The sequence below is a fragment of the Diceros bicornis genome, chromosome 3, assembly GCF_020826845.1.
Source record: "Diceros bicornis minor isolate mBicDic1 chromosome 3, mDicBic1.mat.cur, whole genome shotgun sequence".
Classification (NCBI taxonomy): Eukaryota; Metazoa; Chordata; class Mammalia; order Perissodactyla; family Rhinocerotidae; genus Diceros; species Diceros bicornis.
Genome location: NC_080742.1, coordinates 86,889,112 through 86,914,589, shown reverse-complemented (window position 1 = coordinate 86,914,589; position 25,478 = coordinate 86,889,112). Strand labels below are relative to the sequence as shown.

Sequence of the window (25,478 nt, the reverse complement as noted above, 5' to 3'; positions counted from 1 at the left end):
TTCTACTCTCTTTTTCTATGGCTGACTGTTTTATAGAGTCCATGTATAAGTGAGATTATGCAGTTTTTGTCTTTCTGTGTCTGGCTTATTAGGATAATGTGTTTTAGGTTCATATGTGATGTCACAAATGGCAGGATTTCCTTTTTATGGCTGAATAATATTCTGTTGTATACTTATATACCTCATTTTCTTTATCCATTCATCTGTTGATGGAACTTAGGTTGTTTCCGTATCTTGGCTATTGTGGATAATGCTGCATTGAACATGAGAGTGCAGATATCTCTTTGAGATACTGATTGTATTTCCTTTGGATATATACCCAGAAGTGGGATTGCTGGATCGTATGGTAGTTCTATTTTTAATTTTTTGAAGCCCCTTCATACTGTTTTCCATAATGGCTATACCGGTTTACAGTCCCACCAACACTGTTCTGCATTTGATGTTTATTTTTCTCATACATTTATTATTTTTCTAAATATGTGTGTATTTCTTTTTTTTTTTTTTTTTTGTGAGCAAGATCAACCCTGAGCTAACATCCGATGCCAATCCTCTTTTTGCTGAGGAAGATTCACCCTGGGCTAACATCCATGCCCATCTTCCTCTACTTTATATGAGATGCTGCCACAGCATGGCTTAACAAGCGGTGTGTCCTTGCGCGCTGGGGATCCGAACCTGCGAATCCTGGGCTGCTGAAGTGGAGCGCGCGCATTTAACCACTGCGCCACCGGGCCACTCCCTATCCCTACATTTTGAGGAGTCCATGGGAGCAAGGAATTGTGCTCATCTAGAACCTGTGGCCCCCACCCCCATTCTAGACCATGCTCTGGGTTCCCCGGGACCCTGGACTTCCCCAGCCCACTTCCAGGGCCTGTGTGGGCTTCTTCCCCAGGTCTTCCTACATGTGGGAGGAATTTGGATGTACAGGCTGGCATGTCCGCTGCCTCTGTATGGTGGCACTAGCAGTGTAGGACAGAGCCTGGGGTGGGAAGAGAAGTGGTAGGCTAGAGTTGGGAGCCAAGGCTGACTTTTTTCATTCTGCTGTATCCTGTCATAGAACTCTCAGGAGTCCGAGAATTCTGAATTCCTGCTTGGCCTTCCAGGTCATTATGAAAGTACATTTGTCAAGATAGGAAGACAGAACATATTTTATTGAACCATTTCTTAGCTTGATTAATTACTTTTAAGTATTTAGACACTTGGTGCATGGACCTCCATCTTATCTTGCTCCAAACCCCACAAATTTTAGGAGAGGGACTGCTGTAGGTCATTTAAGTGTATAGCTTTCTTTTGTATGAATGTACACTATTTCTATATTAATTTTCTTTTTATGAAAAGATAGAGTGTTTTCAATTTTTTGCTGTTACAAACCATGATGCATTGACCATTTTGGTATATGTTTCCTTGTGTACACGTGCAGGAGTTTCTGAGGTATCTAGGAGTAGAACTGCCATACTTATCTACTTATCTTAAGTTTTCTGAGGTAATTCCAAAGTGTTTTCTTTCTTTTTTTTTTTTTGGCTGAGGAAGACCAGCTCTGAGCTAACATCTATTGCCAATCCTCCTCCATTTTTTTTTTCCCCCAAGGCCCCAGTAGATAGTTGTATGTCATAGCTGCACATCCTTCTAGTTGCTGTATGTGGGACGCGGCCCCAGCATGGCAGGAGAAGTGGTGCGTCGGTGCGCGCCCGGGATCCAAACCTGGGCCGCCAGTAGCTGAGCGCGCGCACTTAACCGCTAAGCCACGGGGCCGGCCCCCCAAAGTGTTTTCTAAGTGTGTATGCCAAGTTTTACTCCCACCAGAAGAATATGTGCATTCCCTGGCTTCACATCCTCACCAATTGATATCATCAGCCTTTTAAAATTTGTGCCAATACAAGGAATGTGAAATTGTACCTCATGTGGTTTTAATTCTTTATGTATTCTGGATCTCTAGCCCTTTTAAGTCATAATGCTCGTTTTTTTAAAGTTTGTCTTACTTGGTGTCTAATTCTTAGTAGTTGCTGCTTATTTGTATTTTGCTTTTTTTTGTCATCTTAGCACTCTATTTATTTTTGTCTGTAGTAGCCTTTATTTATTTATTTTTTGTGTGTGTGAGGAAGATCAGCCCTGAGCTAACATCCATGCCAATCCTCCTCTTTTTGCTGAGGAAGACCGGCTCTGAGCTAACATCTATTGCCAATCCTCCTCCTTTTTTTCCCCTTTTTCTCCCCAAGGCCCCAGTAGGTAGTTGTATGTCATAGTTGCACATCCTTCTAGTTGCTGTATGTGGGACGCCGGCACAGCATGGCCGGACAACCGGTGCGTCGGTGGGCACCCGGGATCCGAACCCCGGCCGCCAGTAGCGGAGCATGCGCACTTAACGGCTAAGCTACGGGGCCGGCCCCCTGTAGTAGCCCTTATTTTATTTTATTTTTTGCTGTTTTAAAGTTTCCAGTTCAATGGCAATAAGTACATTCACAATGTGTAGCCATCACCACTGTTTAGTTCCAGAACAGTTTCATTACCTCAAAAAGAACCCACACCCAGCCACTGTCACCCCTCAATCTACCCTCTCCCCAGCTCCTGGCAACCTCTAATCTATTTTCTGTCTCCATGGATTTGCCTATTCTCCATGTGTCCTATAAATAGAATCATATAATCTTTGTCCTGTTGTGTCTGGCTTCTTTCACTTAGCATAATGTTTCAAGGTCTGCTTTTTCGTTTTGCATGTTGCATGTCGCATTCATTTGTGTGGGTGTATCTACCTGGGAGGAGTCTTCCTGGAAGCTCCTCTCTTACTAATTGTGCTCTGTCCCTGGAGTCTCGTTGTCAGGCTGATGGTTTTAGAGACATGCCGTGTTCTGTGACATCATGGCACAAAAGGGTGTGACCCCATAGGAATCATTTGGGTATTTTTGATTCTTTTCAAAACTTTTCAGATTTGTTTCATGTTTATTTTCATTTGACTTTCAATTTCTGCAGCTTTCTGCAGAAATTAAGCTAAGAAACTTAACATCATAAGTGATACTGTGAATTGTGATAAAATCTTAAATAAGTGACAAGCATCTGATAACAGAATATTTTCTATTTTTCACATCATATAGAGATGGCAGAATTAAACATTTAAAATAAGTATAGATTTGTTTTCCTTCCATAAAAGGGTTCTAATTTGCTTACTTCCAAACAGGTATGTATGATGTTTACCTACAGGCTGCTTTGGGATTGGCAAGGCCCCAAGGTGGGGGTAGAAAAGGAGTAAAAGAATCCAGAAAGACATAGGATTTCAGGGCCCAGTGAGAAATCAGTTTAATCAGGTTGGAGCAGAGGAACTGGACTCGGGGTGGGAGGAGAGAGTAGAGACCCATTTCACCATCTTTTAATACTTCCCCACTGAGAAGAGATTTTAATACGTTTCAGACCAACTCAAGCATCAGGTTAAGAGAGGTCACCTAGGGAAGTAGTTACCAAACATTTTGATTCCTCACCCCTGTCAGTAGAGAACATTTTGAGCATGTACTCCTATTATGTGTAATTTGTTTAAAAATCATATATGTAGTTTGTAACTCTGAATTTGTATGTTAAATATTTACTAACTTTTTACCTTTAAAAAAACTTTAAAATCAACTTTATCGAGGTATGATTTTCATACAATAAAATGTACCCATTTAAAGTGTACAGTTTGAGGGGCCAGTGGCTTAGTGGTTAAGTGCATGTGCTCCACTGCTCCAGTGCATGTGATCCGGGTTCGGATCCCGGGCGCGCACCGACGCACTGCTTCTCCGGCCATGCTGAGGCGCCGTCCCACATACAGCAACTAGAAGGATGTGCAGCTATGACATACAACTATCTACTGGGGCTTTGGGGAGAAAAAGGGGAAAAAAAATGGAGGAGGATTGGCATGGATGTTAGCTCAGAGCTGATCTTCCTCACAAAAAAATAAAATAAAATAAAATAAATAAAGTGTACAGTTTGAAGAGTCTTGACAAATTGATACACCCATGTAACCATCACCATGATTAAGATGTAGAAAATTTCCATTAGTCCTAAAGGTTCTTTTGTGCCTCTTTTTTTTTTTTGTGAGGAAGATCAGCCCTGAGCTAACATCCATGACAATCCTCTGCTTTTTTTTTTTTTTTTGCTGAGGAAGACCGGCCCTGAGCTAACATCTATTGCCAATCCTCTTTTTTTTCCCCCTTTTTCTCCTCAAAGCCCCAGTAGATAGTTGTATGTCATAGTTGCACATCCTTCTAGTTGCTGTATGTGGGACGCCACCTCAGCACCGCCGGAGAAGCGGTGCGTCAGTGCGCGCCCGGGATCCAAACCCTGGTTGCCAGTAGCAGAGCGCACGCTTAACTGCTAAGCCACGGGGTCGGCCCCTGGGCCCCTTCTAAGTTAACTAGTTAATCCTTCCTACTCCTCCAGTCTTTTCAGCCCAGGCAATAATTTTTTACCTTTTTAGATAAAAAATAAATATAAAGAGTTGTAACATTTTTTTCCCTGCACGCTAATGGATCACTCTTGGGTAGCCCCCGGGGTATAGGAGGTACCCAGCTTTGGAATATATCTGAATCACTTCGATGTATATCTGAATCACTTGGGGGGGAACTTATTAAAATGCAGATTTCCAAGTCACAAATCAGAAATTCTGGTTCAGAAGGGATGGTTTGGGGCCTGGGAATCTGCATTTTAACCATCACCCTAAGGATTCTTTTGCAGGGCTCCAGGAACCACACTATCAGAAACAGTACATGGGAGTGCGCTTCCTGGCAGATTGCAAATGCAAGGTTTTATGTGGCTTCAGAGTTTAAGGAAATAAGAGAGAAATGGAGGGGGCCAGCCTGGTGGCCTAGTGGTTAAGTTCGAGTGTTCCACTTTGGCAGCCTGGGGTTCGTGGGTCTGAATCCTGGGCATGGACCTAGGCACCAAGCTGTGTTCTGGCGGTGCCCCGTATATAAAGGAGAGGGAGACTGGCACCGATGTGAGCTCAGCGACTATCTTTCTCAAGCAAAAAAAAAAAAAAAAACAGGAGGATTGGCAACAGATGTTAGCTCAGGGCCCAGCTTCCTCACCAAAAACAAAAAGAGAGAGACAGAAATGGATTCCTTAGTGCAGAGTGAACAAAAGATGAAAAAAGTATTACTTTCTTCAAGGTTAGGGTGACATATCTGTTACTTTTATAAAACAGAACGACAAAACATACGGGAAACCTCCGGCATTCTGGTCACTGCATCAGCAGGTAGTTATGCAGCACGTACTTTGTGTTGCAAACAGTAGCCTATCCTAGAGGCTTCTAGGACTTTCCTTCTCACTAAAGGAATCCTCAAACACTGTTAACCAGTTAGTTAATCTTTCTTTCCAGTTCATTTTGCTATTCTCTTTCACTTCTAAGGGGATTTACGTTGAGAAGGATGGCAGGGGCAGAGGCGCATGTGCAAGAAGAGGAGGCTTGTGTAGTCTACCTCCTCTGATCATCCAGATTTGGGCAAGACCACCACCACCTTGTACGCTTAACTCTCTTCATTTCCTATGCTTTTTCTCAATCCTGATGTGGACTCAGGGTGCTGGTTCCCAAACTTTGCTGCACATTGGAATCACTTGACGAATCATTAAAAAATACTCATGCCCGGCTCCTACCCCTAGACGTTCTGATTAATTGGTATGGGTACTGGGTACTGATATTTTTTTTAAAATTTCTTTATTATTATTTTTTTGACATACAGTATTTTATTAGTTTTAGGTGTACAACATAGAGATTCAATATTTTTAGTTGGGCACTGGGATTTTTTAAAAGTCCCTAGTGGTTCTAATGGGCAGCAAAGTTTGGGAACCACTAACTTAGGCACTGGAGAAATAAGTCAAGACTGGGAAGATGATTTCTCTGGGAAGACAGAGAGAGGATTTTTAGCTCACTCGGTACAGGTACAGCTATAGACTATGTGCAGATCCTTGGCCCCCCACCCCTCCCATCCTCAGTGGGGCTGGTCCCTTCCTGTTGCGCTCTGCTGCCCCACTCTTGCAGCCTGCCTGATACATTCCTCTGCCCAGGCTGAGGCCTGCAGCCGCTGCACTGTGGGATCACCATGGGGCAGCAGTCAGCTGGATTTCTCTTCTTTGGGCCTAATGTCTTCTGGGTAATTCAGTTGTGGTTAAAGCAGGTCCCTTTCTTCTGCTGCACCCTTTCTCTTCCCCCAGTTGTTCCTTACCTTGGTGCTGTGCTCTCCACTGGTCTCCTGTGATTCTCCCCCATCTTACTAGGGGGTTCCAGATTCAGCAAACCACCCTGACCTCTAGTAACGTGGCAATTTAACTTTGAACATTAGAAGTACAAACAATAGGAATCTGATGGCTTTGAAAGAACACCTCATTAGGGTTGTTTTTGATTGATGACATTTTATTCTTTAGACAAATGTTCTCTAGATTTTATCTTTCACACATCCTGGTTCCTTTTTCACCTGGCTTATATTGTGGTGAGCTATTTCCTGTTTTCTGTGCAAATCAGCTATTTCTGTTTTTATCAACCCCCGCAGTGAGGTGTTGGAGAGCAGAGGGGATAAGGAGGAGAAGGGAAGGCCGGTTTTGATACAAATAACTGTCAGAAAACAAGACTCTCCCTTACATTCTTATCTTTTTCCCGCTGGTCTGGTTGTTGAGCTCAGAGCTGGCCCTGTGTTTACCGACTTGTGAAGTGCAAGAGCTCAGAGGTGAACATCTGGTTCAGGAACGTCATTTAGAATCTAATCTGACAAGCCCAACCAGCGATTCTTGGCCCTGGCTGCACATTAGAATTACCTGGGGTCCCACCTCCTGTCAAATTAAATCAGTCTCTGAGGGTGTGGCCCAGGCTTAGGTATTTCTAAATACGCCTCACTTGGTTATTACGTCTAGCCAAGGATGAGAACCACTCTGCAGGCTAGACCTCATCCGTGCTGGGGGGAGGATTTATTGCCAGGGTTTTTTTTTTAATAATTTTATTTATTTTTTCCCCCAAAGCCCCAGAGGATAGTTGTCTGTCATAGCTGCACGTCCTTCTAGTTGCTGTATGTGGGACGTGGCCTCAGCATGGCCGGAGAAGCAGTGCCTCGGTGCGCGCCCAGGATCCGAACCCAGGCCGCCAGCAGCGCAGTGCGCACACGTAACCGCTAAGCCATGGGGCCGGCCCTATTGCCAGGGTTAAAATAACATTTTGTTCTGTGGCTGGAAGAGAAAAGTGAAAAGGTCATTTGTTTTTAGGCTTTTGGCCTGAGATTCTTGAAAGAGAGAGAATTCTGCCTCTTTCAAGGCCATCTTTGCTCTTTTTTTAAAAATTATCATATCCCATTCCAACTCACGCTGTTTGAAGTTTATCTGCTCCAAGTGCAGGCAGCATTCTGCAAACGCTTGTTTTTCGCTGGACGGTTCCTCATGGTTTGTAGGCGAGCTCTTTTCTGTGCCGGGAGGTGGGGAGTCCCTGTGTCTGTGAACCAGTTTCTGCAGGACCCATTGTCCTTTGTTGGAGGAGGTAACCTTGAGCCATGATACTCCAGTGTACTCATTAGACCAAGTGTACTCGTTAGACCAGCAGCATCAGTGTCACCTGGGAGCTTGTTAGAAATGCAAATTCTTAGCCCCTACCCCAGACCTAAAGATCAGAAACTCTGGGGGTGGAGCCCAGCAATCTGTGTTCTAACAAACCCTCTAGATGATTCTAACTCCCACTGAAAGTTTGGGACTCACCCAGTAGGTCTAGGATGGGACCTGAGAATTTACGTTTCTGACAACCTCCCAAGTGATGGTGACAATGCTGGTCCAGGGACCTCACTTTGTGAACCACTGGCTTAGAGAACCCCAAGAAGCCGTGGGGGACTTTCGCACTATTTCCTGGTGTAAGCCTTCTCACCAATATTAGGGACCTGGAGCTGGGACAGAGTGATCAGAAGAAAGTGGGAATTGGGCCGGCCCGGTGGCTTAGCGGTTAAGTGTGTGCACTCCGCTGCTGGCGGCCTGGGTTTGATCCCGGGTGTGCACCGACGCACCGCTTATCCGGCCATGCTGAGGCCGTGTCCCACATACAGCAACTAAAAGGATGTGCAGCTATGACATACAACTATCTACTGGGGCTTTGGGGGGAAAATAAATAAATAAATAAAATCTTTAAAAAAAAAAAAAAGAAGAAAGTGGGAAGGAAGCTTCTGCCGCCTTAAACCTAAACATGACCTCCGTCGAGCCCTAACCATGACCAGTGCTGCTGAACTTGTGTCCTCAATGCCAATCATAAGAAATAGTTTGTATCATTTATTGTGTCCCTATGACACCCTTTATATGATTTATACACATTCTCTCTCCTTGGACTCTGTTCTCAATTTTCCATTTACTACTGGGGAATAGTGGCCTAAATAATCCAGAGTGGCTTGTCTTCCTGCCTGCCTGCCTTCCTTCCTTCCTTCCCTCCTTCCCTCCGTCCGTCCCTCCCTCCCTTCCTTCCTTTCTTCTTCTTTCTTTCTTTCCTTTCCTTTCCTTTTCTTTCTTTTCTTTTTCGGTTTCAGTTATGTCTATTTTTGTTTGTTTTTTCAGATCTGGGTTCAGTTATCAGATCTTCATCTTATTTGAGTCACTTTTGATTTCTCATTTTATCCAGCCTCAGTTTACCAAAGTAAAAAGTAAACTGTTGGGCCGGCCCTGTGGAGTAGTGGTTAAGTGTGCGCGCTCCGCTGCTGGTGGCCCAGGTTCGGATCCCGGGCTTGCACCACTTGTCAGGCCATGCTGTGGCGGCATCCCACATAAAGTGGAGGAAGATGGGCACGGATGTTAGCCCAGGGCCAGTCTTCCTCAGCAAAAAGAGGAGGATTGGCAGATGTTAGCTCAGGGCTGATCTTCCTCACACACAAAAAAATAAATTAAAAAAAAAAAGTAAACTGTTATCTCATAGGATTATTGTGATGACTAAATTAAACAACAGATGCAGAGTTCCTGTCACTTAGTAAAATTCATCATAAATAGTAGTTTCTGTACTTCTGGTCTCACACCCAAATAGGTGAGTACAAACTGCCCCACCCTCGTGGCTGCTCAATATGCTGAAATTAGGGCAAAGATAAAGCCCATAAGAAGAAGTTGGGAAAAGTCTAGGCAATGTGGGAGAACAGAGAAGGGCCTCCCAGGGAGGGGGCTGCAGCTTGGGAACCAAGCAAGAAGTAGATGTGGCTGACTGAAGCTGGTTCTAGGTGACTATCATAGACTCTAGGAGAATGAGCAGTTTGCCTGAGGATGGAGATGGGAATGAAGAGTGAAACTGGGCCCTCAGGCAGGCAGTGCGCTAGGTGGGCTCTTCCTCCAGGCGTCAGTGTCTTAGGTGGGCTTGGAAAGCCTGGACACTCAGGGTTCCAGGCAGACGGGTCCCCGTTAGGCTGCCTGGCTGCCTTTATAATTTAGAGGAAATGTTGACTTCCTGGGCTCTGAAAGTACCCCACTCCTCCTCGTCTAGGACAGGGCAGGCACAAGACAGGTATGACCAGTGCTGCATCTCGCTGGGTCCTGGAGAGGGCCAGAGTCCTCGTCTAGGACTCTAATTTGGCCACAGGAGAGGTGCTATAGTCTTGGCTCCGTGTTCAAAATGTCTGGTCTGGAGCTAAAGGGAAAGCAAAGATTCTTAATTCTTTCCAACTAACAGTTGTCAGGTGTCTCCGAGGGAAAGGGTAGAACCTGTCTAGCGGTCGGGTGTTGCTATGCAGTCATTTTCAGTTCCGTATCAAGAGGTCGTTCGTGGCAATGGCCAGTGGAGTGAGATGCCTTATGAGGTAATGAGGTTCATACACATCTGGTAAAGCTATAACAGAGGGGCTTTCTGCTTTGGGCTGGAAGCTGGGCCCTTCCTGCTGTAAATTCTCTTTGGATCCCCCCTCCTATGGGGGTTGAGGGAGTGAGAGGGTGGAATCTTAGCCCAACTGCTGAGGGCTCTGGGTGGTGGGGGCTGCTGGAGAGCAGTTATCTGAAACCACAAAACCCAAAGCAAGCCCAGAGCTGAGGTCAGCCTTATCAAGGAGCGCCCAAAACACACTAAAAGCCAGGGACACCACGTGGAGAAAGTAAGGAGAAGGCCTGCCTGAGAAAACAGCTCGGATAGAGGCTGTAGCCAGGGTCTGACCAGCTGCCCTTGACTTCCCTATGAAGCAAGTTGCATGGGAGGGGTGGTTGGATTTCAAGGGCTCGGGCGGTGGCTGACACAGTCGTTGATTCTGTGATTTTTCTTATGAGGTTCCACACCTAGATCTGAAGACAATTCTAACGAGTTTCAGAAATACCTTATCCACAGGCAGCAGCATTTAAATAAATGTTTAATATTTGGTAAATGAAAGACAACTATTAAAAGAAAGATTTTAATTCTCAATAAGAAAAATAGAATAAGACTTGAATAAATAGAGAGAGATTTTATATTGCAGAATCAGAAGATTTAATGTAGTTAAGATGACGTAATAGCCAATCTAATTTATGGAGTTACAAATTGGATTCTCAATATGATATTTTATGGAAATTGACAAAATCATAATAAAATTTCTATAGAGAAAATAATGGTTAAGCACACTAAAGACTTTTTTGAAAAGGAATAAGCCAATGATATGATAAATTACTATTAATATTTAAAATATACTGCAAAGGACGTTTAAATTATACGGTATTGGATTCAAAAAAAAAAGTTGATATAAAGTACTACGGTCCTTCCGACACTGTTTGTCATAACAAGCTCCAGATGTTTTAAAGAATTAAAGTTGAAAATCTCTCTTTTAAAAGTGAAACAAAATGGTATAGTTACCCAGCTATGTGGATTTAATTTCTTGTTGTTAAAATAGTAGGCTAAATTATGAATGGCAAACTGGAAGGATCTGATCATATAAAAATTCAGCAACAAGAACCTTAATAAGTTCTTGATAAAAAGGGAGAAAATGCAAAACTATTTGAAATAAGACTGGTAAAGATTAACATTAAAAAATGTAAAGAACAATTACAAATCTGTACGTCAGTACCCATTATCCACTAGATAAACAGTTAAAGGATATGAACAAATAGTATAAGTAAGAGGAAATACAAGCATCAAGCCAACATTTGGGAATATTTCAGTCTTGCTAATAATTAAAGTGCAAATTAAAAGCATAAGTCTATTTCAGACCTGTTGAAGTAGCAAAAGTGATAAAACTCTATGTTAATGTGTTTGCAGGGAAATAGACACACTCACAGATTTCTGTTATGTTTTCTGGAGAGCAGTAGATCAAAAGAAACACAAGCTGCCAAGAAAATTATTGTGTCCTCCCAAAGGAATAAATCCCAGGAAAATAATGTAAAAGAAAGGTTATTTGGGGCTGGCCCCGTGGCTTAGTGGTTAAGTGCGTGCGCTCCGCTACTGGTGGCCCGGGTTCAGATCCCGGGTGCGCACCGACGCACCGCTTCTCCGGCCATGCTGAGGCCGTGTCCCACATACAGCAACTAGAAGGATGTGCAGCTATGACATACAACTATCTACTGGGGCTTTGGGGAAAAAAAGGAGGAGGATTGGCAATAGATGTTAGCTCAGAGCCGGTCTTCCTCAGCAAAAAAGAGGAGGATTAGCATGGATGTTAGCTCAGGGTTGATCTTCCTCACAAAAAAAAAAAAAGAAAAAGAAAAAGAAAAGAGAAAGGTTATTTGTATAAAGGCAATTGTAGCCACACTGTTTATATGGTGAAAATCTAGCCATTACCTAACCACCTGATAATTTCATAATGGTTGTGCAAACTAGAAAATATTAATATTCCGTTATATTAGTAACTGTTAAAACCATAAATCTGAGGACTTCTGCGATATTATAGGTAGGATACGTGAGTTAAAAAGTGGAATGAGGGCCGGCCCCGTGGCTTGGTGGTTAAGTGCGCACGCTCCGATGCTGGTGGCCCGGGTTCGGATCCCGGGCGCGCACCGAGGCACCACTTCTCCGTCCATCCTGAGGCCGAGTCCCACATACAGCAACTAGAAGGATGTGCAGCTATGACATACAACTATCTACTGGGGCTTTGGGGGGAAAAAATAAATAAATAAAATCTTTAAAAAAAAAAAAGTGGAATGAGTTTGTTATGTGGACATTGATAACTGTCAAATTATGCACGTCTAATGAACACATCAGTGCTCTTAGGGTTCCTCAAGGATCTAAATCAGTGCTGCTCAGATTTTAAATCATTTGGCGATGTTGTTGAAAGGCAGATTTTGATCCAGTAGGACTGGGGTGGAGCCTGAGATTCTTTTTTTTTTTTTTTTAATTTTATTTATTTATTTTTCCCCCAAAGCCCCAGTAGATAGTTGTATGTCATAGCTGCACATCCTTCTAGTTGCTGTATGTGGGACGTGGCCTCAGCATGGCCAGAGAAGTGGTGCGTCTGTGCGCAGTGGGATCCGAACCCGGGCCGCCAGCAGCGGAACGCGCGCACTTAACCGCTAAGCCACGTGGCCAGCCCCGAAGCCTGAGATTCTAAATTTCTGATAAGCTCCAGGTAATGGTGATGCTACTGGTTCTCCCACAGCACCTTGAATAACAAAGATCTAAATTTCTGCCATTCAGAATGGCAGCCACTAGTCATGTGTGGCGATTCAAATTTAAATTAATTAAAATAAAGTAAAATAGAAAATTTAGTTCCTAAGTCTCACTAGCTATATTTCAAGTGCTCAGTAGCCATATGGCTTCCATCTTGGAAAGCTCAGATTATAGAACATTTCTGTCATTATGGAAAGTTCTGTTGGACAGCGTTGACCTAAATCTTCAATATCTTAAAGTAAAGGGGATTTTTATCTCTTTTTCTGTCGAGTTGTTTGAAATATACAATTAAGAGCTTGTTCCATTCCTTTGTAGTCACAAATCTTATAGGTATACATTGGTATAGAAGACATAGAAAAGATAAAGCAATGAACAATTTTGTATAATTAAAGGGTTTGATAAATGGAATTCTCTTCCCATTGACTTTATTGTCAGTCCATAGATGTGTTATCTTAATTATTTGTTGTCTCTCCATGGGCAATCATTTCTAATAAATTGGTTTCAGTTTCTTTGCCAATTTTTTTCTCTTCTGACATTATTAATGTATACGAGAGGAGATACTGTTTAAAGAAGTATTGCAATAATTTAAAACATAGGTGTGTATAGTTTGTGAAAAAAATATTCATTATCCCCCCAGTCTAGCTGTTTCATCTCTTTTTAAAGTGTATTCTTGAAGCAGGATCAACCTGTGTTAGTACTAACAAAGGAGATAGGTGTTGATCTTCAATGACTGAAAGTTCCCTGGATGATTTGTTTTTCTTTACTTCTGTGAAGTGGAATCACTGACTGTTGTCGTTTTCCTTCAGGAATTTATGCAAATATTCTCACGATGTCCTCTCAGAAGATAACTTCAGAATCCTGAAAAATCATGAGCTCTCTGGTCTCAACAAAGAGGAATTAGCAGTGCTCCTCGTCCAAAGTGACCCTTTTTTTATGCCTGAGGTAAGTTATGATTTCTTAGTTTAAAAAGCAGGGAGAATATTATTGGCAGTGTTATGTCACAGATGTGCTAGAGTAGGAGCAGAAAAATTCATAAGTTAACATCAGGGCTCTGCAGGTGGCAGTCAGGGCTCTTGCTGAGTAAACCAAGAGATTCCAGCAATTTCCTTCCTATTTGAAGTTTTATAAGAATATGAGTCTGGAATGCTTTCCTCTCTAGGGTGCTAGGGAATCCTTTGTGAGCAAGTGTGATCTGGAGATATAGTAGTGGGACTTATTCATGCTTTACATCAGGGTGGCCTCCTGGAAGAGATGGGCTTTGAATTGAGGCTTTGGAAGATGACAGGGTATATTGGTTGAGGGTACAGGCTAAGCTGTTGTAACAAAGAGACCCCAGAACATATTCAAATAAAATATAATTTTGTTTCTCTTTCACTTGATGGACTAGATCGGGGGTCATTAAACTACAGCCCATGGTCCAAATCTGGCCTGCTACCTGTTTTTGTAAATAAACTTTTATTGGAACACAGCCATATCCATTCATTTACATATTGTCTGTTGCTGCTTTCTTGATAGGAGGGTGAGTTGAGTAGTTGCACCAGAGACCAAGTAGCCTGCAAAGCCTAAGGTATTTATTATCTGGTCCTTTACAGAAAAAAATTTGCTGACTTTTGGTCTTGTCTAGATGTAGGTAGGCAGGTAGCTGGGTGGTCAGGCAGCGGGACTCCACGTCGTCGTGCAGGGACTCAGGCCAGGAGGTCAGCTCTGTTGTCTGATATATAATATACCTGTTATATTACCGGACTCAGACCAGTAGATCATCTCTGTTCTCTTTCAACATGTGGCTTCCATCTCTAGGTACAACGAGGCTGTTCTCATTGCCACCATTTTCTAGTTGGCAGGAATGTGGAGAGGAAGTAAGTGGAAGGCACGCAGTTTCCTTTTTAAAAGATGCGACCTGGACATGATATACAGCGCATCTGCTCCCATCTCATTGGCCAGAGCTTATCGTATGGTCACACTTAGCTGGAAGGGAGGCTGGGAAATGTAGTTTCTGGCTGGGTAACCATGTGTCCAGCTAAAACTTGGAGCTCCTATTACTAGCAGAAGGTAGGGACAATGGCGGATAATTAACAGTCTCATCCATACAGGAAATATTGACTTAGAATCAGAGGATGCTGTTTAGGGCCGGCCCCGTGGCTTAGCGGTTAAGTGCGCGCGCTCCGCTACTGGCGGCCCGGGTTCGGATCCTGGGCGCGCACCGACGCACCACTTCTCCGGCCATGCTGAGGCCACGTCCCACATACAGCAACTAGAAGGATGTGCAGCTATGACATACAACTATCTACTGGGGCTTTGGGGAGAAAAAAGGAGGAGGATTGGCAATAGATGTTAGCTCAGAGCCAGTCTTCCTCAGCAAAAAGAGGAGGATTAGCGTGCGTGTTAGCTCAGGGCTGATCTTCCTCACAAAAAAAAAAAAAAAAAAGGATGCTGTTTAAAGATTGGTATCTAACCTGAGAAAAATCCTTGAGTAGAGAAGTTAGCCTCACACTGAAAGAGACACAGAAGCATAATGGAAGGCCCAAATGGAGTGAGTGGAAGACAAGGAGATAAGATAAGCAAGGTTGAAATTTGGATGCTCTTTGATATGTGACAAGATAGCTATTAGGGACCACTGGTTAAACACGTTTTGGCTCTAAGCTCAGTGTATTTCCCTGAGGACTTAAAAAACTTAGGACAAGAGGTGTGATTTTGAGTTTACCATTGAGCTCAGGAGAGGTAGGAATGCAAGGCACTCTACATGAATGTGTTCAGGGAAGGGGAGGAGAGGAGGAAAATATATCCCATTTCCTCTCCCCACCCCATGCATTCTTTCCTCCAGGTTCTTGGATTTGTCTCTCTGTCTCTGTTTCCAGGAGCCCAAGGTTTAGAGGTCTTGTCTTGGGATATCTATGACCCTTGGCCTATGTGCCAGCCCAGTCCCCCATGGCTACCAGCACAAGGAAATGCCTTATACCCCAACCTCATTAAAGGTCCCATTGACAGGCAGAGATCCCCTCCTTTTCCTTTTGTGTGAAGGAACAATGAGTTGAAGACTTGTTATGACACTTGAGACGTGTGTTGACCCGCAGTCTAGTGTTATTAAACTTGGAGGCTTGGAAAGGTCGCTCATCAGGTCTGAACTCTGCTTCAGTCCTGTGAGAGCACAAAAGCATCAGGCAAACTTGACTTCCTGGTATAAAAATTAAAATGTGCTTATTAAAGGAGGAAATACTTTCCTTCGTTCTGGCCTGATTAAGGCAGGAGCATTCTTACTTAAACATCAGTATGGTAATAGGAATCTTAACCAGAGCATCGTTTGTGAAGTTGCTAATTCTTCTTTTGTTTTCTTTTGAATGAGCCTCTAGGACACTGGTTCTCAAGCTTTAGTGTGCATCAGAATCATCTGGAGAGTTTGTTAAAATAGAGATTGCAGGGCCCCACCTGTGGTGGTCCTGACTGTAGAGATGGGGAAGGGCCTGAGGATCGGCATTTCTCAGTTTCCAGGTGGAGCTGATGCTGCTGGTCCAGGGACCACACTTTGGGAACTGCTGGTCTAGAGTCTAGAATCTGGATAACAGGCCCTAGAGCAGTGACATGTATTTGAATCAGGTTTTAGAAGTTGGTTTTGTGGCTAAATTGTTGTTGAGAGTCCACGTCTTTGCCACCTAGATAAGTCACAGTGAACCACGTTGATCTGGGTTGCTCAGAGCCTACTGAAACAACTTATAAATGTTTTAATCTTTAAGATTCTCTGTGTAATAATTCAAACATTTGCATCACATTTTATATTTTGCACAACACATTCACATATTTTATTAATTGTCTCAACAACTTGGTTTAGGTAGACAGAGCAAATATTTTCCTACTTTACAGCAAAGGAAGCAGAGGCTGAGAGTAAATAAGTAATTCAGATGAGGTCACATAGCTGTTTCAGGGCTGCAGACTTTTAAACCAGCGTCTTCTGTTCTGCATAATATGGTCTGGCCTCAGTGACAGTATTTTTTCTGCTCCTTTCAGTAAGAACCACATCTTTGTAGAGCTAGATATGTAAATATATCTATTTACATAGAAATATAAAAATTATCTTTAGTTGATCTTTTGAAAAACTTTGCCACATTCTGCCTAGCAGAGACTAGATTCTGAATTCCCAACAGTTACAAGTAAGACCCACATGTCCCTTAAATTGCAGAATGAGTTGATATCCAAAAACAGCCCTTCCTCATTGGCACAGATGTTAACTCGGGGCGAATCTTCCTCAGGAAAAAAAAAAAAAGGGGGGCCTTCCTCTTTGGGGTTCATTTGTAACGTGGGGCTCACTTTGGGTCCTGTTTGGGCCTATCTGTAGCTGGCCATCTTATTTTGATTCTTCCAAAGGGTTATAAAATTCGTAGTTCTTTTAGTTAGTGTGCAGGCCTCTTCTGCCCCGAATAAATCATCAATTGAATACAACCTGTCAAAGATTGTGGAATACACACACGTTTTTTTCTCTGGTTTATCTCTGCTTGCCTCCGAAATATTTGTATACTTAAACTTTCCTTAATGACTGTGTGGCAGACCCAGGAAGGTGTTTTGTCTCTGCTGTGGTTTCTCTCTTCTGTAGATATGCAAAGGTTATAAGGGAGAGGGGCGAAGACAGATTTGCAACCAGCAGCCACCGTGTGAAAGGCTCCACATCTGCGAGCACTTTACCCGAGGGAATTGCGGTTATGCCAACTGCCTCAGGTCCCATAACCTGATGGACAGAAAGGTGCTGGCAATCATGAGGGAACATGGACTGAGCCGGGACGTGGTCCAGAACATTCAGGACATCTGTAACAGCAAGCACAGCCGAAAGAAACCCCCTGGGTTGAGAGGTAAATGCTTTCTACTTTTTTTTGTGTGTGTGTGATGAAGATCGGCCCTGAGCTAACATCTCCCAATCCTCCTCTTTTTTTTGCTGAGGAAGACTCACCCTGGGCTAACATCCGTGCCCATCTTCCTCCACTTTATATGGGACGCCAACACAGCATGGCTTGCCAAGTGGTGCGTTGGTGTGCGCCCGGGATCCGAACCGGCGAACCCCAGGCCACCGCAGCGGAGCACGTGCTCTTAACCACTTGTGCCACCGGGCCGCTCCCTGCTTTCTACTTTTTAATTACCAGAATAAACAGAAGTAAACAGAAATCACAAGGAAAGAAGAACTTTACCTATAATCACTCTACCTCACCACATAAAATGCTCTTTAGTTTTCTTTCAGACCTTGTCCATATGCATACACAATTTTTGCATAATTATAATCATAGTATATATGCGATTTTGAAATTTGATTTTCACGCTAAGCACTATTCCCCCTCCACCAGGTTTTTTTAAATGTTTATCATTTTTCTAAAAGCTAATTGATAAAGCTTTTTGTTTTTTTTGGTGAGGGAGATTGGCCCTGAGCTAACATCTGTTGCCAATCTTCCTCTTTTTGCTTAAGGAAGATTGTCCCTGAGCTAACATCTGTGCGTCTTCCTCTATTTTGTATGTGGGGTGCCATTACAGCGTGGCTTGATGAGTGGTGTAGGTCTGCGCCCAGGATCCGAACCTGCAAAGCCAGGCTGCTGAAGTGGAGCATGCCGAACTTAACCACTATGCCACTGGGCCGGCCCCTGATAAAGCTTTTTTTTAAGAGAAAAAAAGAACATAGAATTTGTTTAGATTCACCAATTATAACATTTTGTCACAGTTTTTTATTGCTTCCTCTCGATATATGTGTGCATGTAGATACCCACACACACATATAACATTTCTGTGGTTAAAGCTTTTGAGGTGTGCAGTCATCAAGAGACTTCACACCTAAATATCAGCATATAGCTCCTCAAAACAAGGCCATTCTCTTACGTAACCACAATACAAATTAATACAGGAAATAACATTAATGCAAAACCATACACAATTTAATTTACAGTCCTCGGTACTATTTCTTTAAAAATTTATTTTTGTTTTTTAAATTGTGGTAAAATATAACATAAAATTGGCCATTTTAACCATTTTGAAGTGTATCGTTCAGTGGTATTAAGTATGTTCACATTGTTGTGCAACCATCACCATCATCCATCTCCAGAACTTTTTCATCTTACCAAACTGAAACTCTGTACCCATTAAACAATATCCTCATTCCCTCCTCCCCCAGCCCCTGGCAACCACCATTCTACTTTCTGTCTCTGAATTTGACCACTCTAACAACCTCATAGAATTGGAATCATATAGTATTTGTGTTTTTGTGACTTGCTTCTTTCACTTAATATAATGTCCTCAAAGTTCATCCATGTTGTAGCCTGTGTGAGAATTTCCTTTCTTTTTAAGGCTGAATAATATTCCACTGCATGTATAAACCACATTTTTTTTTACCCATTCGTGGATAAACAATGACATCCAAGAATGGATGGATACTTCTACCTTTTGGCTATTGTGAATAATGCTGTTACGATCGTGCGTGTACAGATATCTCTTTGAAACCTTGCTTTCAGTTCTTTTGGGTGTATGCCCAGAAGGGGAATTGCTGGATCACATAGTAATTCCATGTTTAATTTTTTGAGGAACCGCCATACCATTGTCCACAGTGGCTGCACCATTTTACATTCCTACCAGCAATGCATGTGGGATCCGACTTCTCCACCTCTTTGCCCACACTTGTTATTTTCTGTTTTTCCGATGATAGCCATCCTAATGGGTGTGAAATGATCAGTACTATTTTTTAAGCATTTTCATATTGTTTCATGATATTAACACTTGCAATTTTTAATGTCTTTATGAGGTGGATGTAGTAAAGGTGAATTTTATGAAGCAAATAGAATACATAATTCTAAGATTCTATAAGAGGTAATAAACAGTTACATCTCCTTAGATTTGAGAAATGCTTTATAGTTTACAAGGGACTTTGACCTACAATATCTCATCGTTGTTCCTCATAGCAAAAGCATGAAGAAAGGCAAGTGTATTATTAGTCTCACTTAATGGATAAGGAAACTGACACTCAGAAATTTTAAGTGACGTTTATTGCAACCTCAAGTCATTTTTAGAAGAATGAAGGGTAATACTATGAATAAGTAAAATTATGTTTTTTAGGCATCACACCACTAGAGAGTAGCAGGGCTCATGTGTTCTGATTCCACATCAAATGCTTTTTCTCCCATTTTCCATCCCACAATGCTCTCTGAAAGGGGAACATCTGGAGGGATGGTTTTTGATGTAGTTTCCCAGTATAAGTTTATTGTATATGAGAGAAATCTTTATTTATTATCACTAATAGTTAATCTACTTAGTTAACAGGATGATGTTTGTTTTTTCTATATTCCTGCTGCCCCCTGGGTTTGGAAAAGACCTCTCTTCCTCCCCTTCCCCACACACAGTAACACAACTCACACACCACACACATACACACTCCACACACATGCATACACAACACACATACCATATATATACATACATATCACATGCATGCACACACCTCACCTATATCACACACGTGCATACCACATGCTTCACATGTGCACGTGCCACACACAGACGTGCATTCACACTACACACACACATTTCACATACTCAGGTGCCCTGCACACACCACACACGCATGTCTCACCTATGGACACACCTCAAACACCAAGTATATATCACACATGTATGCACCTCTCTCTCACACACACATACACCGCACATGCACATCCTACAAACACACACACACACCCAGCACAGCACACAGACCACACATAAACATCACACACATCTATACCACATACACACACAAACACACACGCTCACTCCCTCCCTCCTCTCTGCTTCCTGGGAGGTGTGATTTCTAGTTTCTAGAAAGAGGCCAATTCTTTTTGATATTACTCACTTAAGCTTGGGCAATTGAGGGCTAGATGAAGAAGTCTGGAAAAATTTCTAGTTTAAATGAAATCAGACCTTTAGACCATAGTTTCATTTTTTGTTTGTTTTAAGGATTGTGAATCCTTAACTTCCTAGGTACACCTGTATCCCAATATGGACAAAATCTAAGTGATTTTTGGAAAATTCTCCCTGATTTGCTCTAGTCTGTCTCTCCATTCCCCATAGCGGTGACTGTTGACTTGAACCAGGGGATGGTGGACAGCCCCACTTGAGAGTTTAGGGGTTTGGGGGCTACATCTGAGTCCCAGGAGAGAAACCAAGAAAAGCCAGGGTCAGTCTGACTCTTCTCCTAGGCCATGGGATGGTGTCTTCTGCTGTGCTAGCAGAATGGCAGGATTCCTTCATCGTTGTAACCACCTTTCTCAAGATTTTTACACACTAGATTAGGACAAGTAATTTGTTAGAATTTGGACAGCAAACCTGGAAGAGCTGAGGAGGAACAGAGGTAAGAACTCAATCATGTTGACACTGCTTTTCGTTGTTTTGTTTTTCTCTTCCCAGGTCCTGCCTCATATCGTAGAGATACAGCATACAGAGGTAGAAGCAAGAGTAGAGACCGATTAGTTGACAGCAGTCTAGAGTTTCTTCCATCTGCTTCAGCTTCTACTGAGAGGTCCTGCACTCCCAGTCCAGATCAAATCAGCTGCAAGGCTTCCCTGGATGATGTGCCTGTAGAGGATCTCACCCACAAGTTCACGCATTTGGGAAGTCAGGATTGCCCTCAGCCTGCCTCAGTCTCACTTAAGTCTTCCAGTCTTGGAGGAGCAGGTCAAGTGGGAGGAAACCAGAGGTTTTCAGAGAATGGGAGTGCAGAGGGTCTCTTTTATGGGAATCGAGGCAGCACCTACCTCACTTCTGATTCAACACCAGCTTCCATCTGGAAGGGCCCCACATCTCGGCTGACTAACGAAAACATCAGTACAGAGATTTTGTTTTCTCGGAGTCAAGCTGCCTCACGCTCTCCTCTTGATTCTCCACAAATACCAGAAATCATAACCACCAGAAAGAGCACGGGCGTGTTTTCCTGGGATGACAAGGGCAGAAGTGGGGGTCAAGATGTCCAGCATTTCCCAATTTTTAATAATAATGTTGATGGAATGGCCACAGATGTAACTTCCACGACATCTTTCAATTACAAAACCACAAGCAGCGGACAGAGAGCAAAATCATTATCTAGGAATCAAGACACTGGAACTACTCACAGTAATCTCCAGACCCCTGGCAAAATTACAGATGACTATGATTCAGGAGTGTTATCTGTTAGCGATAAATATAGAGATACGATATTTTGGGCTAATAAATCTGTCCGTAACACGCCAAATGGCTCTAGTAAAGTTACAGATAAAACTAGTGATATAGATAGAACTGGTGCCACTGGTTTTGGCTTAACATCAGCAGTGAGAGGGGATAAAGACGTGTTAGGCTCTGGAAGTCAGAGTCTGAGAACCCAGGTCCTGTCCACACCTGGGAAGACCACTGCCCCTGTGCAAGTCAGCACTCTGCCCAAGGTGCCACCTTCTACACCTTCTTCAAGCAACAGAGCTGCAGCCTATGGGACCCATGGTCAGAACTCTGCCCAAATCACTGTTACCCCTGCTAATGAGCTTACAAGGAGGACCCCAGGCTGTGCTCTGAGTAAGTCACTGACGGACAAAGGGCGCCCCATGTCTTGTGTCTACAGCAGAGCGGCTGTGGCTGGTGATTTCTCTTTGAATGTTCCCGGGTAGTTATTAAAGGGCATAGAGTAAGAGGGTTTTGGTTAAGGGGTGGTAGTGGTGCAGAGACTGACATGCAGATGGAGGGACCAACCAGTAGAACCATAGGGAATAAGCTACTGCATTTATTGAGAACATGAATAGTTTGACCATGGTTTAAGAAAGAAGCATAACTCTCAAGTGACCGTTAATGTTCATGTTTGCTTGAGGCACTGTCTAGGCCTTCATGAATAACACATGAATCATAGGAATTTTCTTGAACATGGCCCCAGTTTCAGATATTCCTTCCCCTTGTGAGACAGGTATCTTGATTTTTGGCTTAAACATTAAAATCAGCATACATGGATCCTCTTTTGTTTTATAGATTCTGTATCTGACGTTGCAAGTACCACATCTTCCAGGATGGATGATCATGGCTCACAGGAAATTTGTCTTGACCATCTGTATAAGGGTTGTCAACTTGGTGAGTAACTTAAGGACTTTCTAGAAATAGAAACTTTATTAATAGTAGTATGGTTAACATTTACTAAGTGTTGACTATTTGTCAGGCCCAATACTAAGAACCTTACATGCATTTTATTTAAACTTCACGTCAACCCTAGAAGTAGGGGCTATAAAATGAGTTAACTCATTTTATAGATGTGGAAACTGGAGGCATAGAGGGGTTAAGACCTCACCTACACAAGTAGCCAAGTTGGATTTTGACCCTCAATTGCCTGGCCAGCCTGTGTTCTTCACTACTGCATATAATACTTTCTCCTTTTGCAATTCAGTTTTAGGTGAAATATTACATTTAATCAGGGACCCATCTTTTCATATACTAAAAGCAAACAACAAAAGATTCCACAAGACAAAAGTATCCTAGCAGACACATTTTCAAAGTTGATTTCCTGTCATTTAGGCATTGTCTCTCTTCTGGGCTGTGGGCTCTTTGCCATCGCTCCTCACGTGTGTACCGAAGAGACCTGTGCTCCACATGACTGATGACCTGTGTGTCATTCCAGTCGAGGAGCCACACCTGTTTACTCTCCCCTCCTACCAGGCTTCCTGTAGAAATATTTCCATGGGACTGTGCTTGGGACAAATTGCTGTGCTCTCACCGTTCTACCACGGGCTCACTTTTCTACCTCTGTCCCAGGCCTGGGTATCACGTCTGACTTCATGTGCTTGATCACTTAGTGGTCTGAGATCCATTTGCCTTTTGTCTGAAGAGGAGGATTCTGCCCTGTGTTCTCTAAATCAAAAGCCATTAACTTAAAAAAAAATTGTTTTTCTTTTTAATTGTTGTAAGATACACATAATGTAGATTTTACCATCTTAATCATTTTTAAGTGTACAGTTGAGTAGTGTTATTTACATTCATATTGTTGTGCAGCCAATCTCCAGAACTCTTTTCATCTTGCAAAACTGAAACTCTGCACCCATTCAGCAACAACTCCTCATTTCCTCCTCCTCCTGGCTGCCACCCTTCTAATTTCTGTTTCTATGAAAATGACTACTCTACGTCCCTCATATAAATGGAATCACACAGTATTTGTCTTTTGTGTGTGTGTGTGACACTGGCTTATTTCACTTAGCATAATGTCCTCATGGTTCATCCATGTTGTAGCATGTGTAAGACTTCCTTCCTTTTTAAGGCTGAATAATATTCCACCCTATGTATATACCACATTTTATTTATCCATTCATCCATCAATGGACATGAGTTGCTTCTACCTTTTGGCTATTATGAATAATGCCGCTATGAACATGAGTGTGCCAATATCTGCTCAAGACCTTGCTTTAAATTCTTCTGGGTATATACCCAGAAGTGGAATTGCTGGTTTATATGGTAATTCTATGTTTAATTTTTTTTTTTTTTTTTTGTGAGGAGATCAGCCCTGTGCTAATATCTGCCAATCCTCCTCTTTTTTTTGCTGAGGAAGACTGGCCCTGGGCTAACATCCGTGCCCATCTTCCTCCACTTTATATGGGACGCCGCCACAGCATGGCCTACCAAGCAGTGCATCGGTGCACGCCCAGGATCCGAACCGGCGAACCCCGGGCCACCGCAGTGGAGTGCACGCACTTAACCGCTTGCGCCACCAGGCCGACCCCATGTTTAATATTTTGAGGAACTGCCATACCATTTTGCACAGCAGCTGCACCATTTTACATTTTCACCAGCAGTGTACAAGGGTTCCAGTTTCTCTACATCCTCACCAACACTTGTTATTTTCTGGGTTTTTTTTTGTTTTTGTTTTTTTTTATAGCAGCCATTCTAATGGGTGTGAGGTATGGACTATATCGAATGGCTGTCTACCTTCGAATCAGCCAGATCTCAGGCAGTGCCACTCTGTGAGTTTCCCTGTAATGTCTAAACCTGCCTCTTTCTGTTTTAAAGTAGTCACACATCTTTTGGATATTTCAAAATGATTTAAACATAACATAATGTAACTTGTGAAAAACAGAACTATTTTCTGTTTTCCTGTATTGTGGGCTTATAACATTAACTCATTTTTCAGCAAACATTCATTTAATGGCCCTCTTTTGCACGACTAACCCTATGCCAGTCCTGCAAGGGAGATGTAAGCTAAACAGTGATGCAAGCTTTTCTTCAATGAGTTTGTAATTAATGTGCGGCATCAAAACATCCACAAATGAGGGCCAGCCAGCCCAGTGGTGTAGTGGTTGTGTTCGCACGCTCTGCTTTGGCAGTCCGGGGTTCGCGGGTTCGATCCCGGGCACAGACCTGTGCACCGCTCAGGCCATGTGTGGTGGCGTCCCATGTACAAGGTGGAGGAAGATGGGCACAGGTGTTGGCTCAGGGCTAATCTTCCTCAGCAGAAAGAGGAAGATTGGTAATGCATCTTAGTTTGGAGCCAATCTTTCTCAACAAAACAAAACAAAACAAAACAAATTCACAAATGAGAAAACTGCATAAAATAAGTAAATACGTAAATAATAAAGCACAAACTGGGTACTGAGTACTGGCTAAGGGAATACAAAGTCTAGGTCAGATCAGAATAGAGTGAGATTAGTGAGGGAATCTTTCTGGAAGAGATGAATTGTAGGCCAGGGCTTCAGGGAAGTACAAGCAGTTGCCTATGTCATTTTGTCTCCATACATCCACCTGGGGGGTGCAGAAAGAGTAACTGTAAATTTATAATGACTTGAAATTTCCATGTGGGTAAAGTGACTTTTTGGGAAGTGGGGAATTTTTGTTTTCTGATGAGTCTCCATGGGTAATAGAGGAGCCTCGAGACACAGATATGGGGCAGTGCAGGCAGGAGCCAGCATGAGCAAAGGTACAGATGGGAAGAGTGCTTGTATGCAGGTCTGGCACGGTGGGAAAGGCAGACCTTGAGGGGAAAGCCAGC

At 42.9% G+C, this 25,478-nt stretch overlaps 1 protein-coding gene across 1 annotated transcript in view; it reads left to right on the top strand.

Annotated features, from left to right (window-relative positions):
- ZC3HAV1 (zinc finger CCCH-type containing, antiviral 1) overlaps window positions 1-25,478 on the top strand; it is a 57,591-nt gene that overhangs the window by 5,416 nt on the left and 26,697 nt on the right. Inside the window, exons 2-5 of the mRNA XM_058531075.1 lie at window positions 13,315-13,450; window positions 17,091-17,343; window positions 20,906-22,039; window positions 22,484-22,582. Coding sequence (XP_058387058.1) covers window positions 13,315-13,450; window positions 17,091-17,343; window positions 20,906-22,039; window positions 22,484-22,582 — 1,622 coding nt within the window. The remainder of the gene's footprint in view (window positions 1-13,314; window positions 13,451-17,090; window positions 17,344-20,905; window positions 22,040-22,483; window positions 22,583-25,478) is intronic.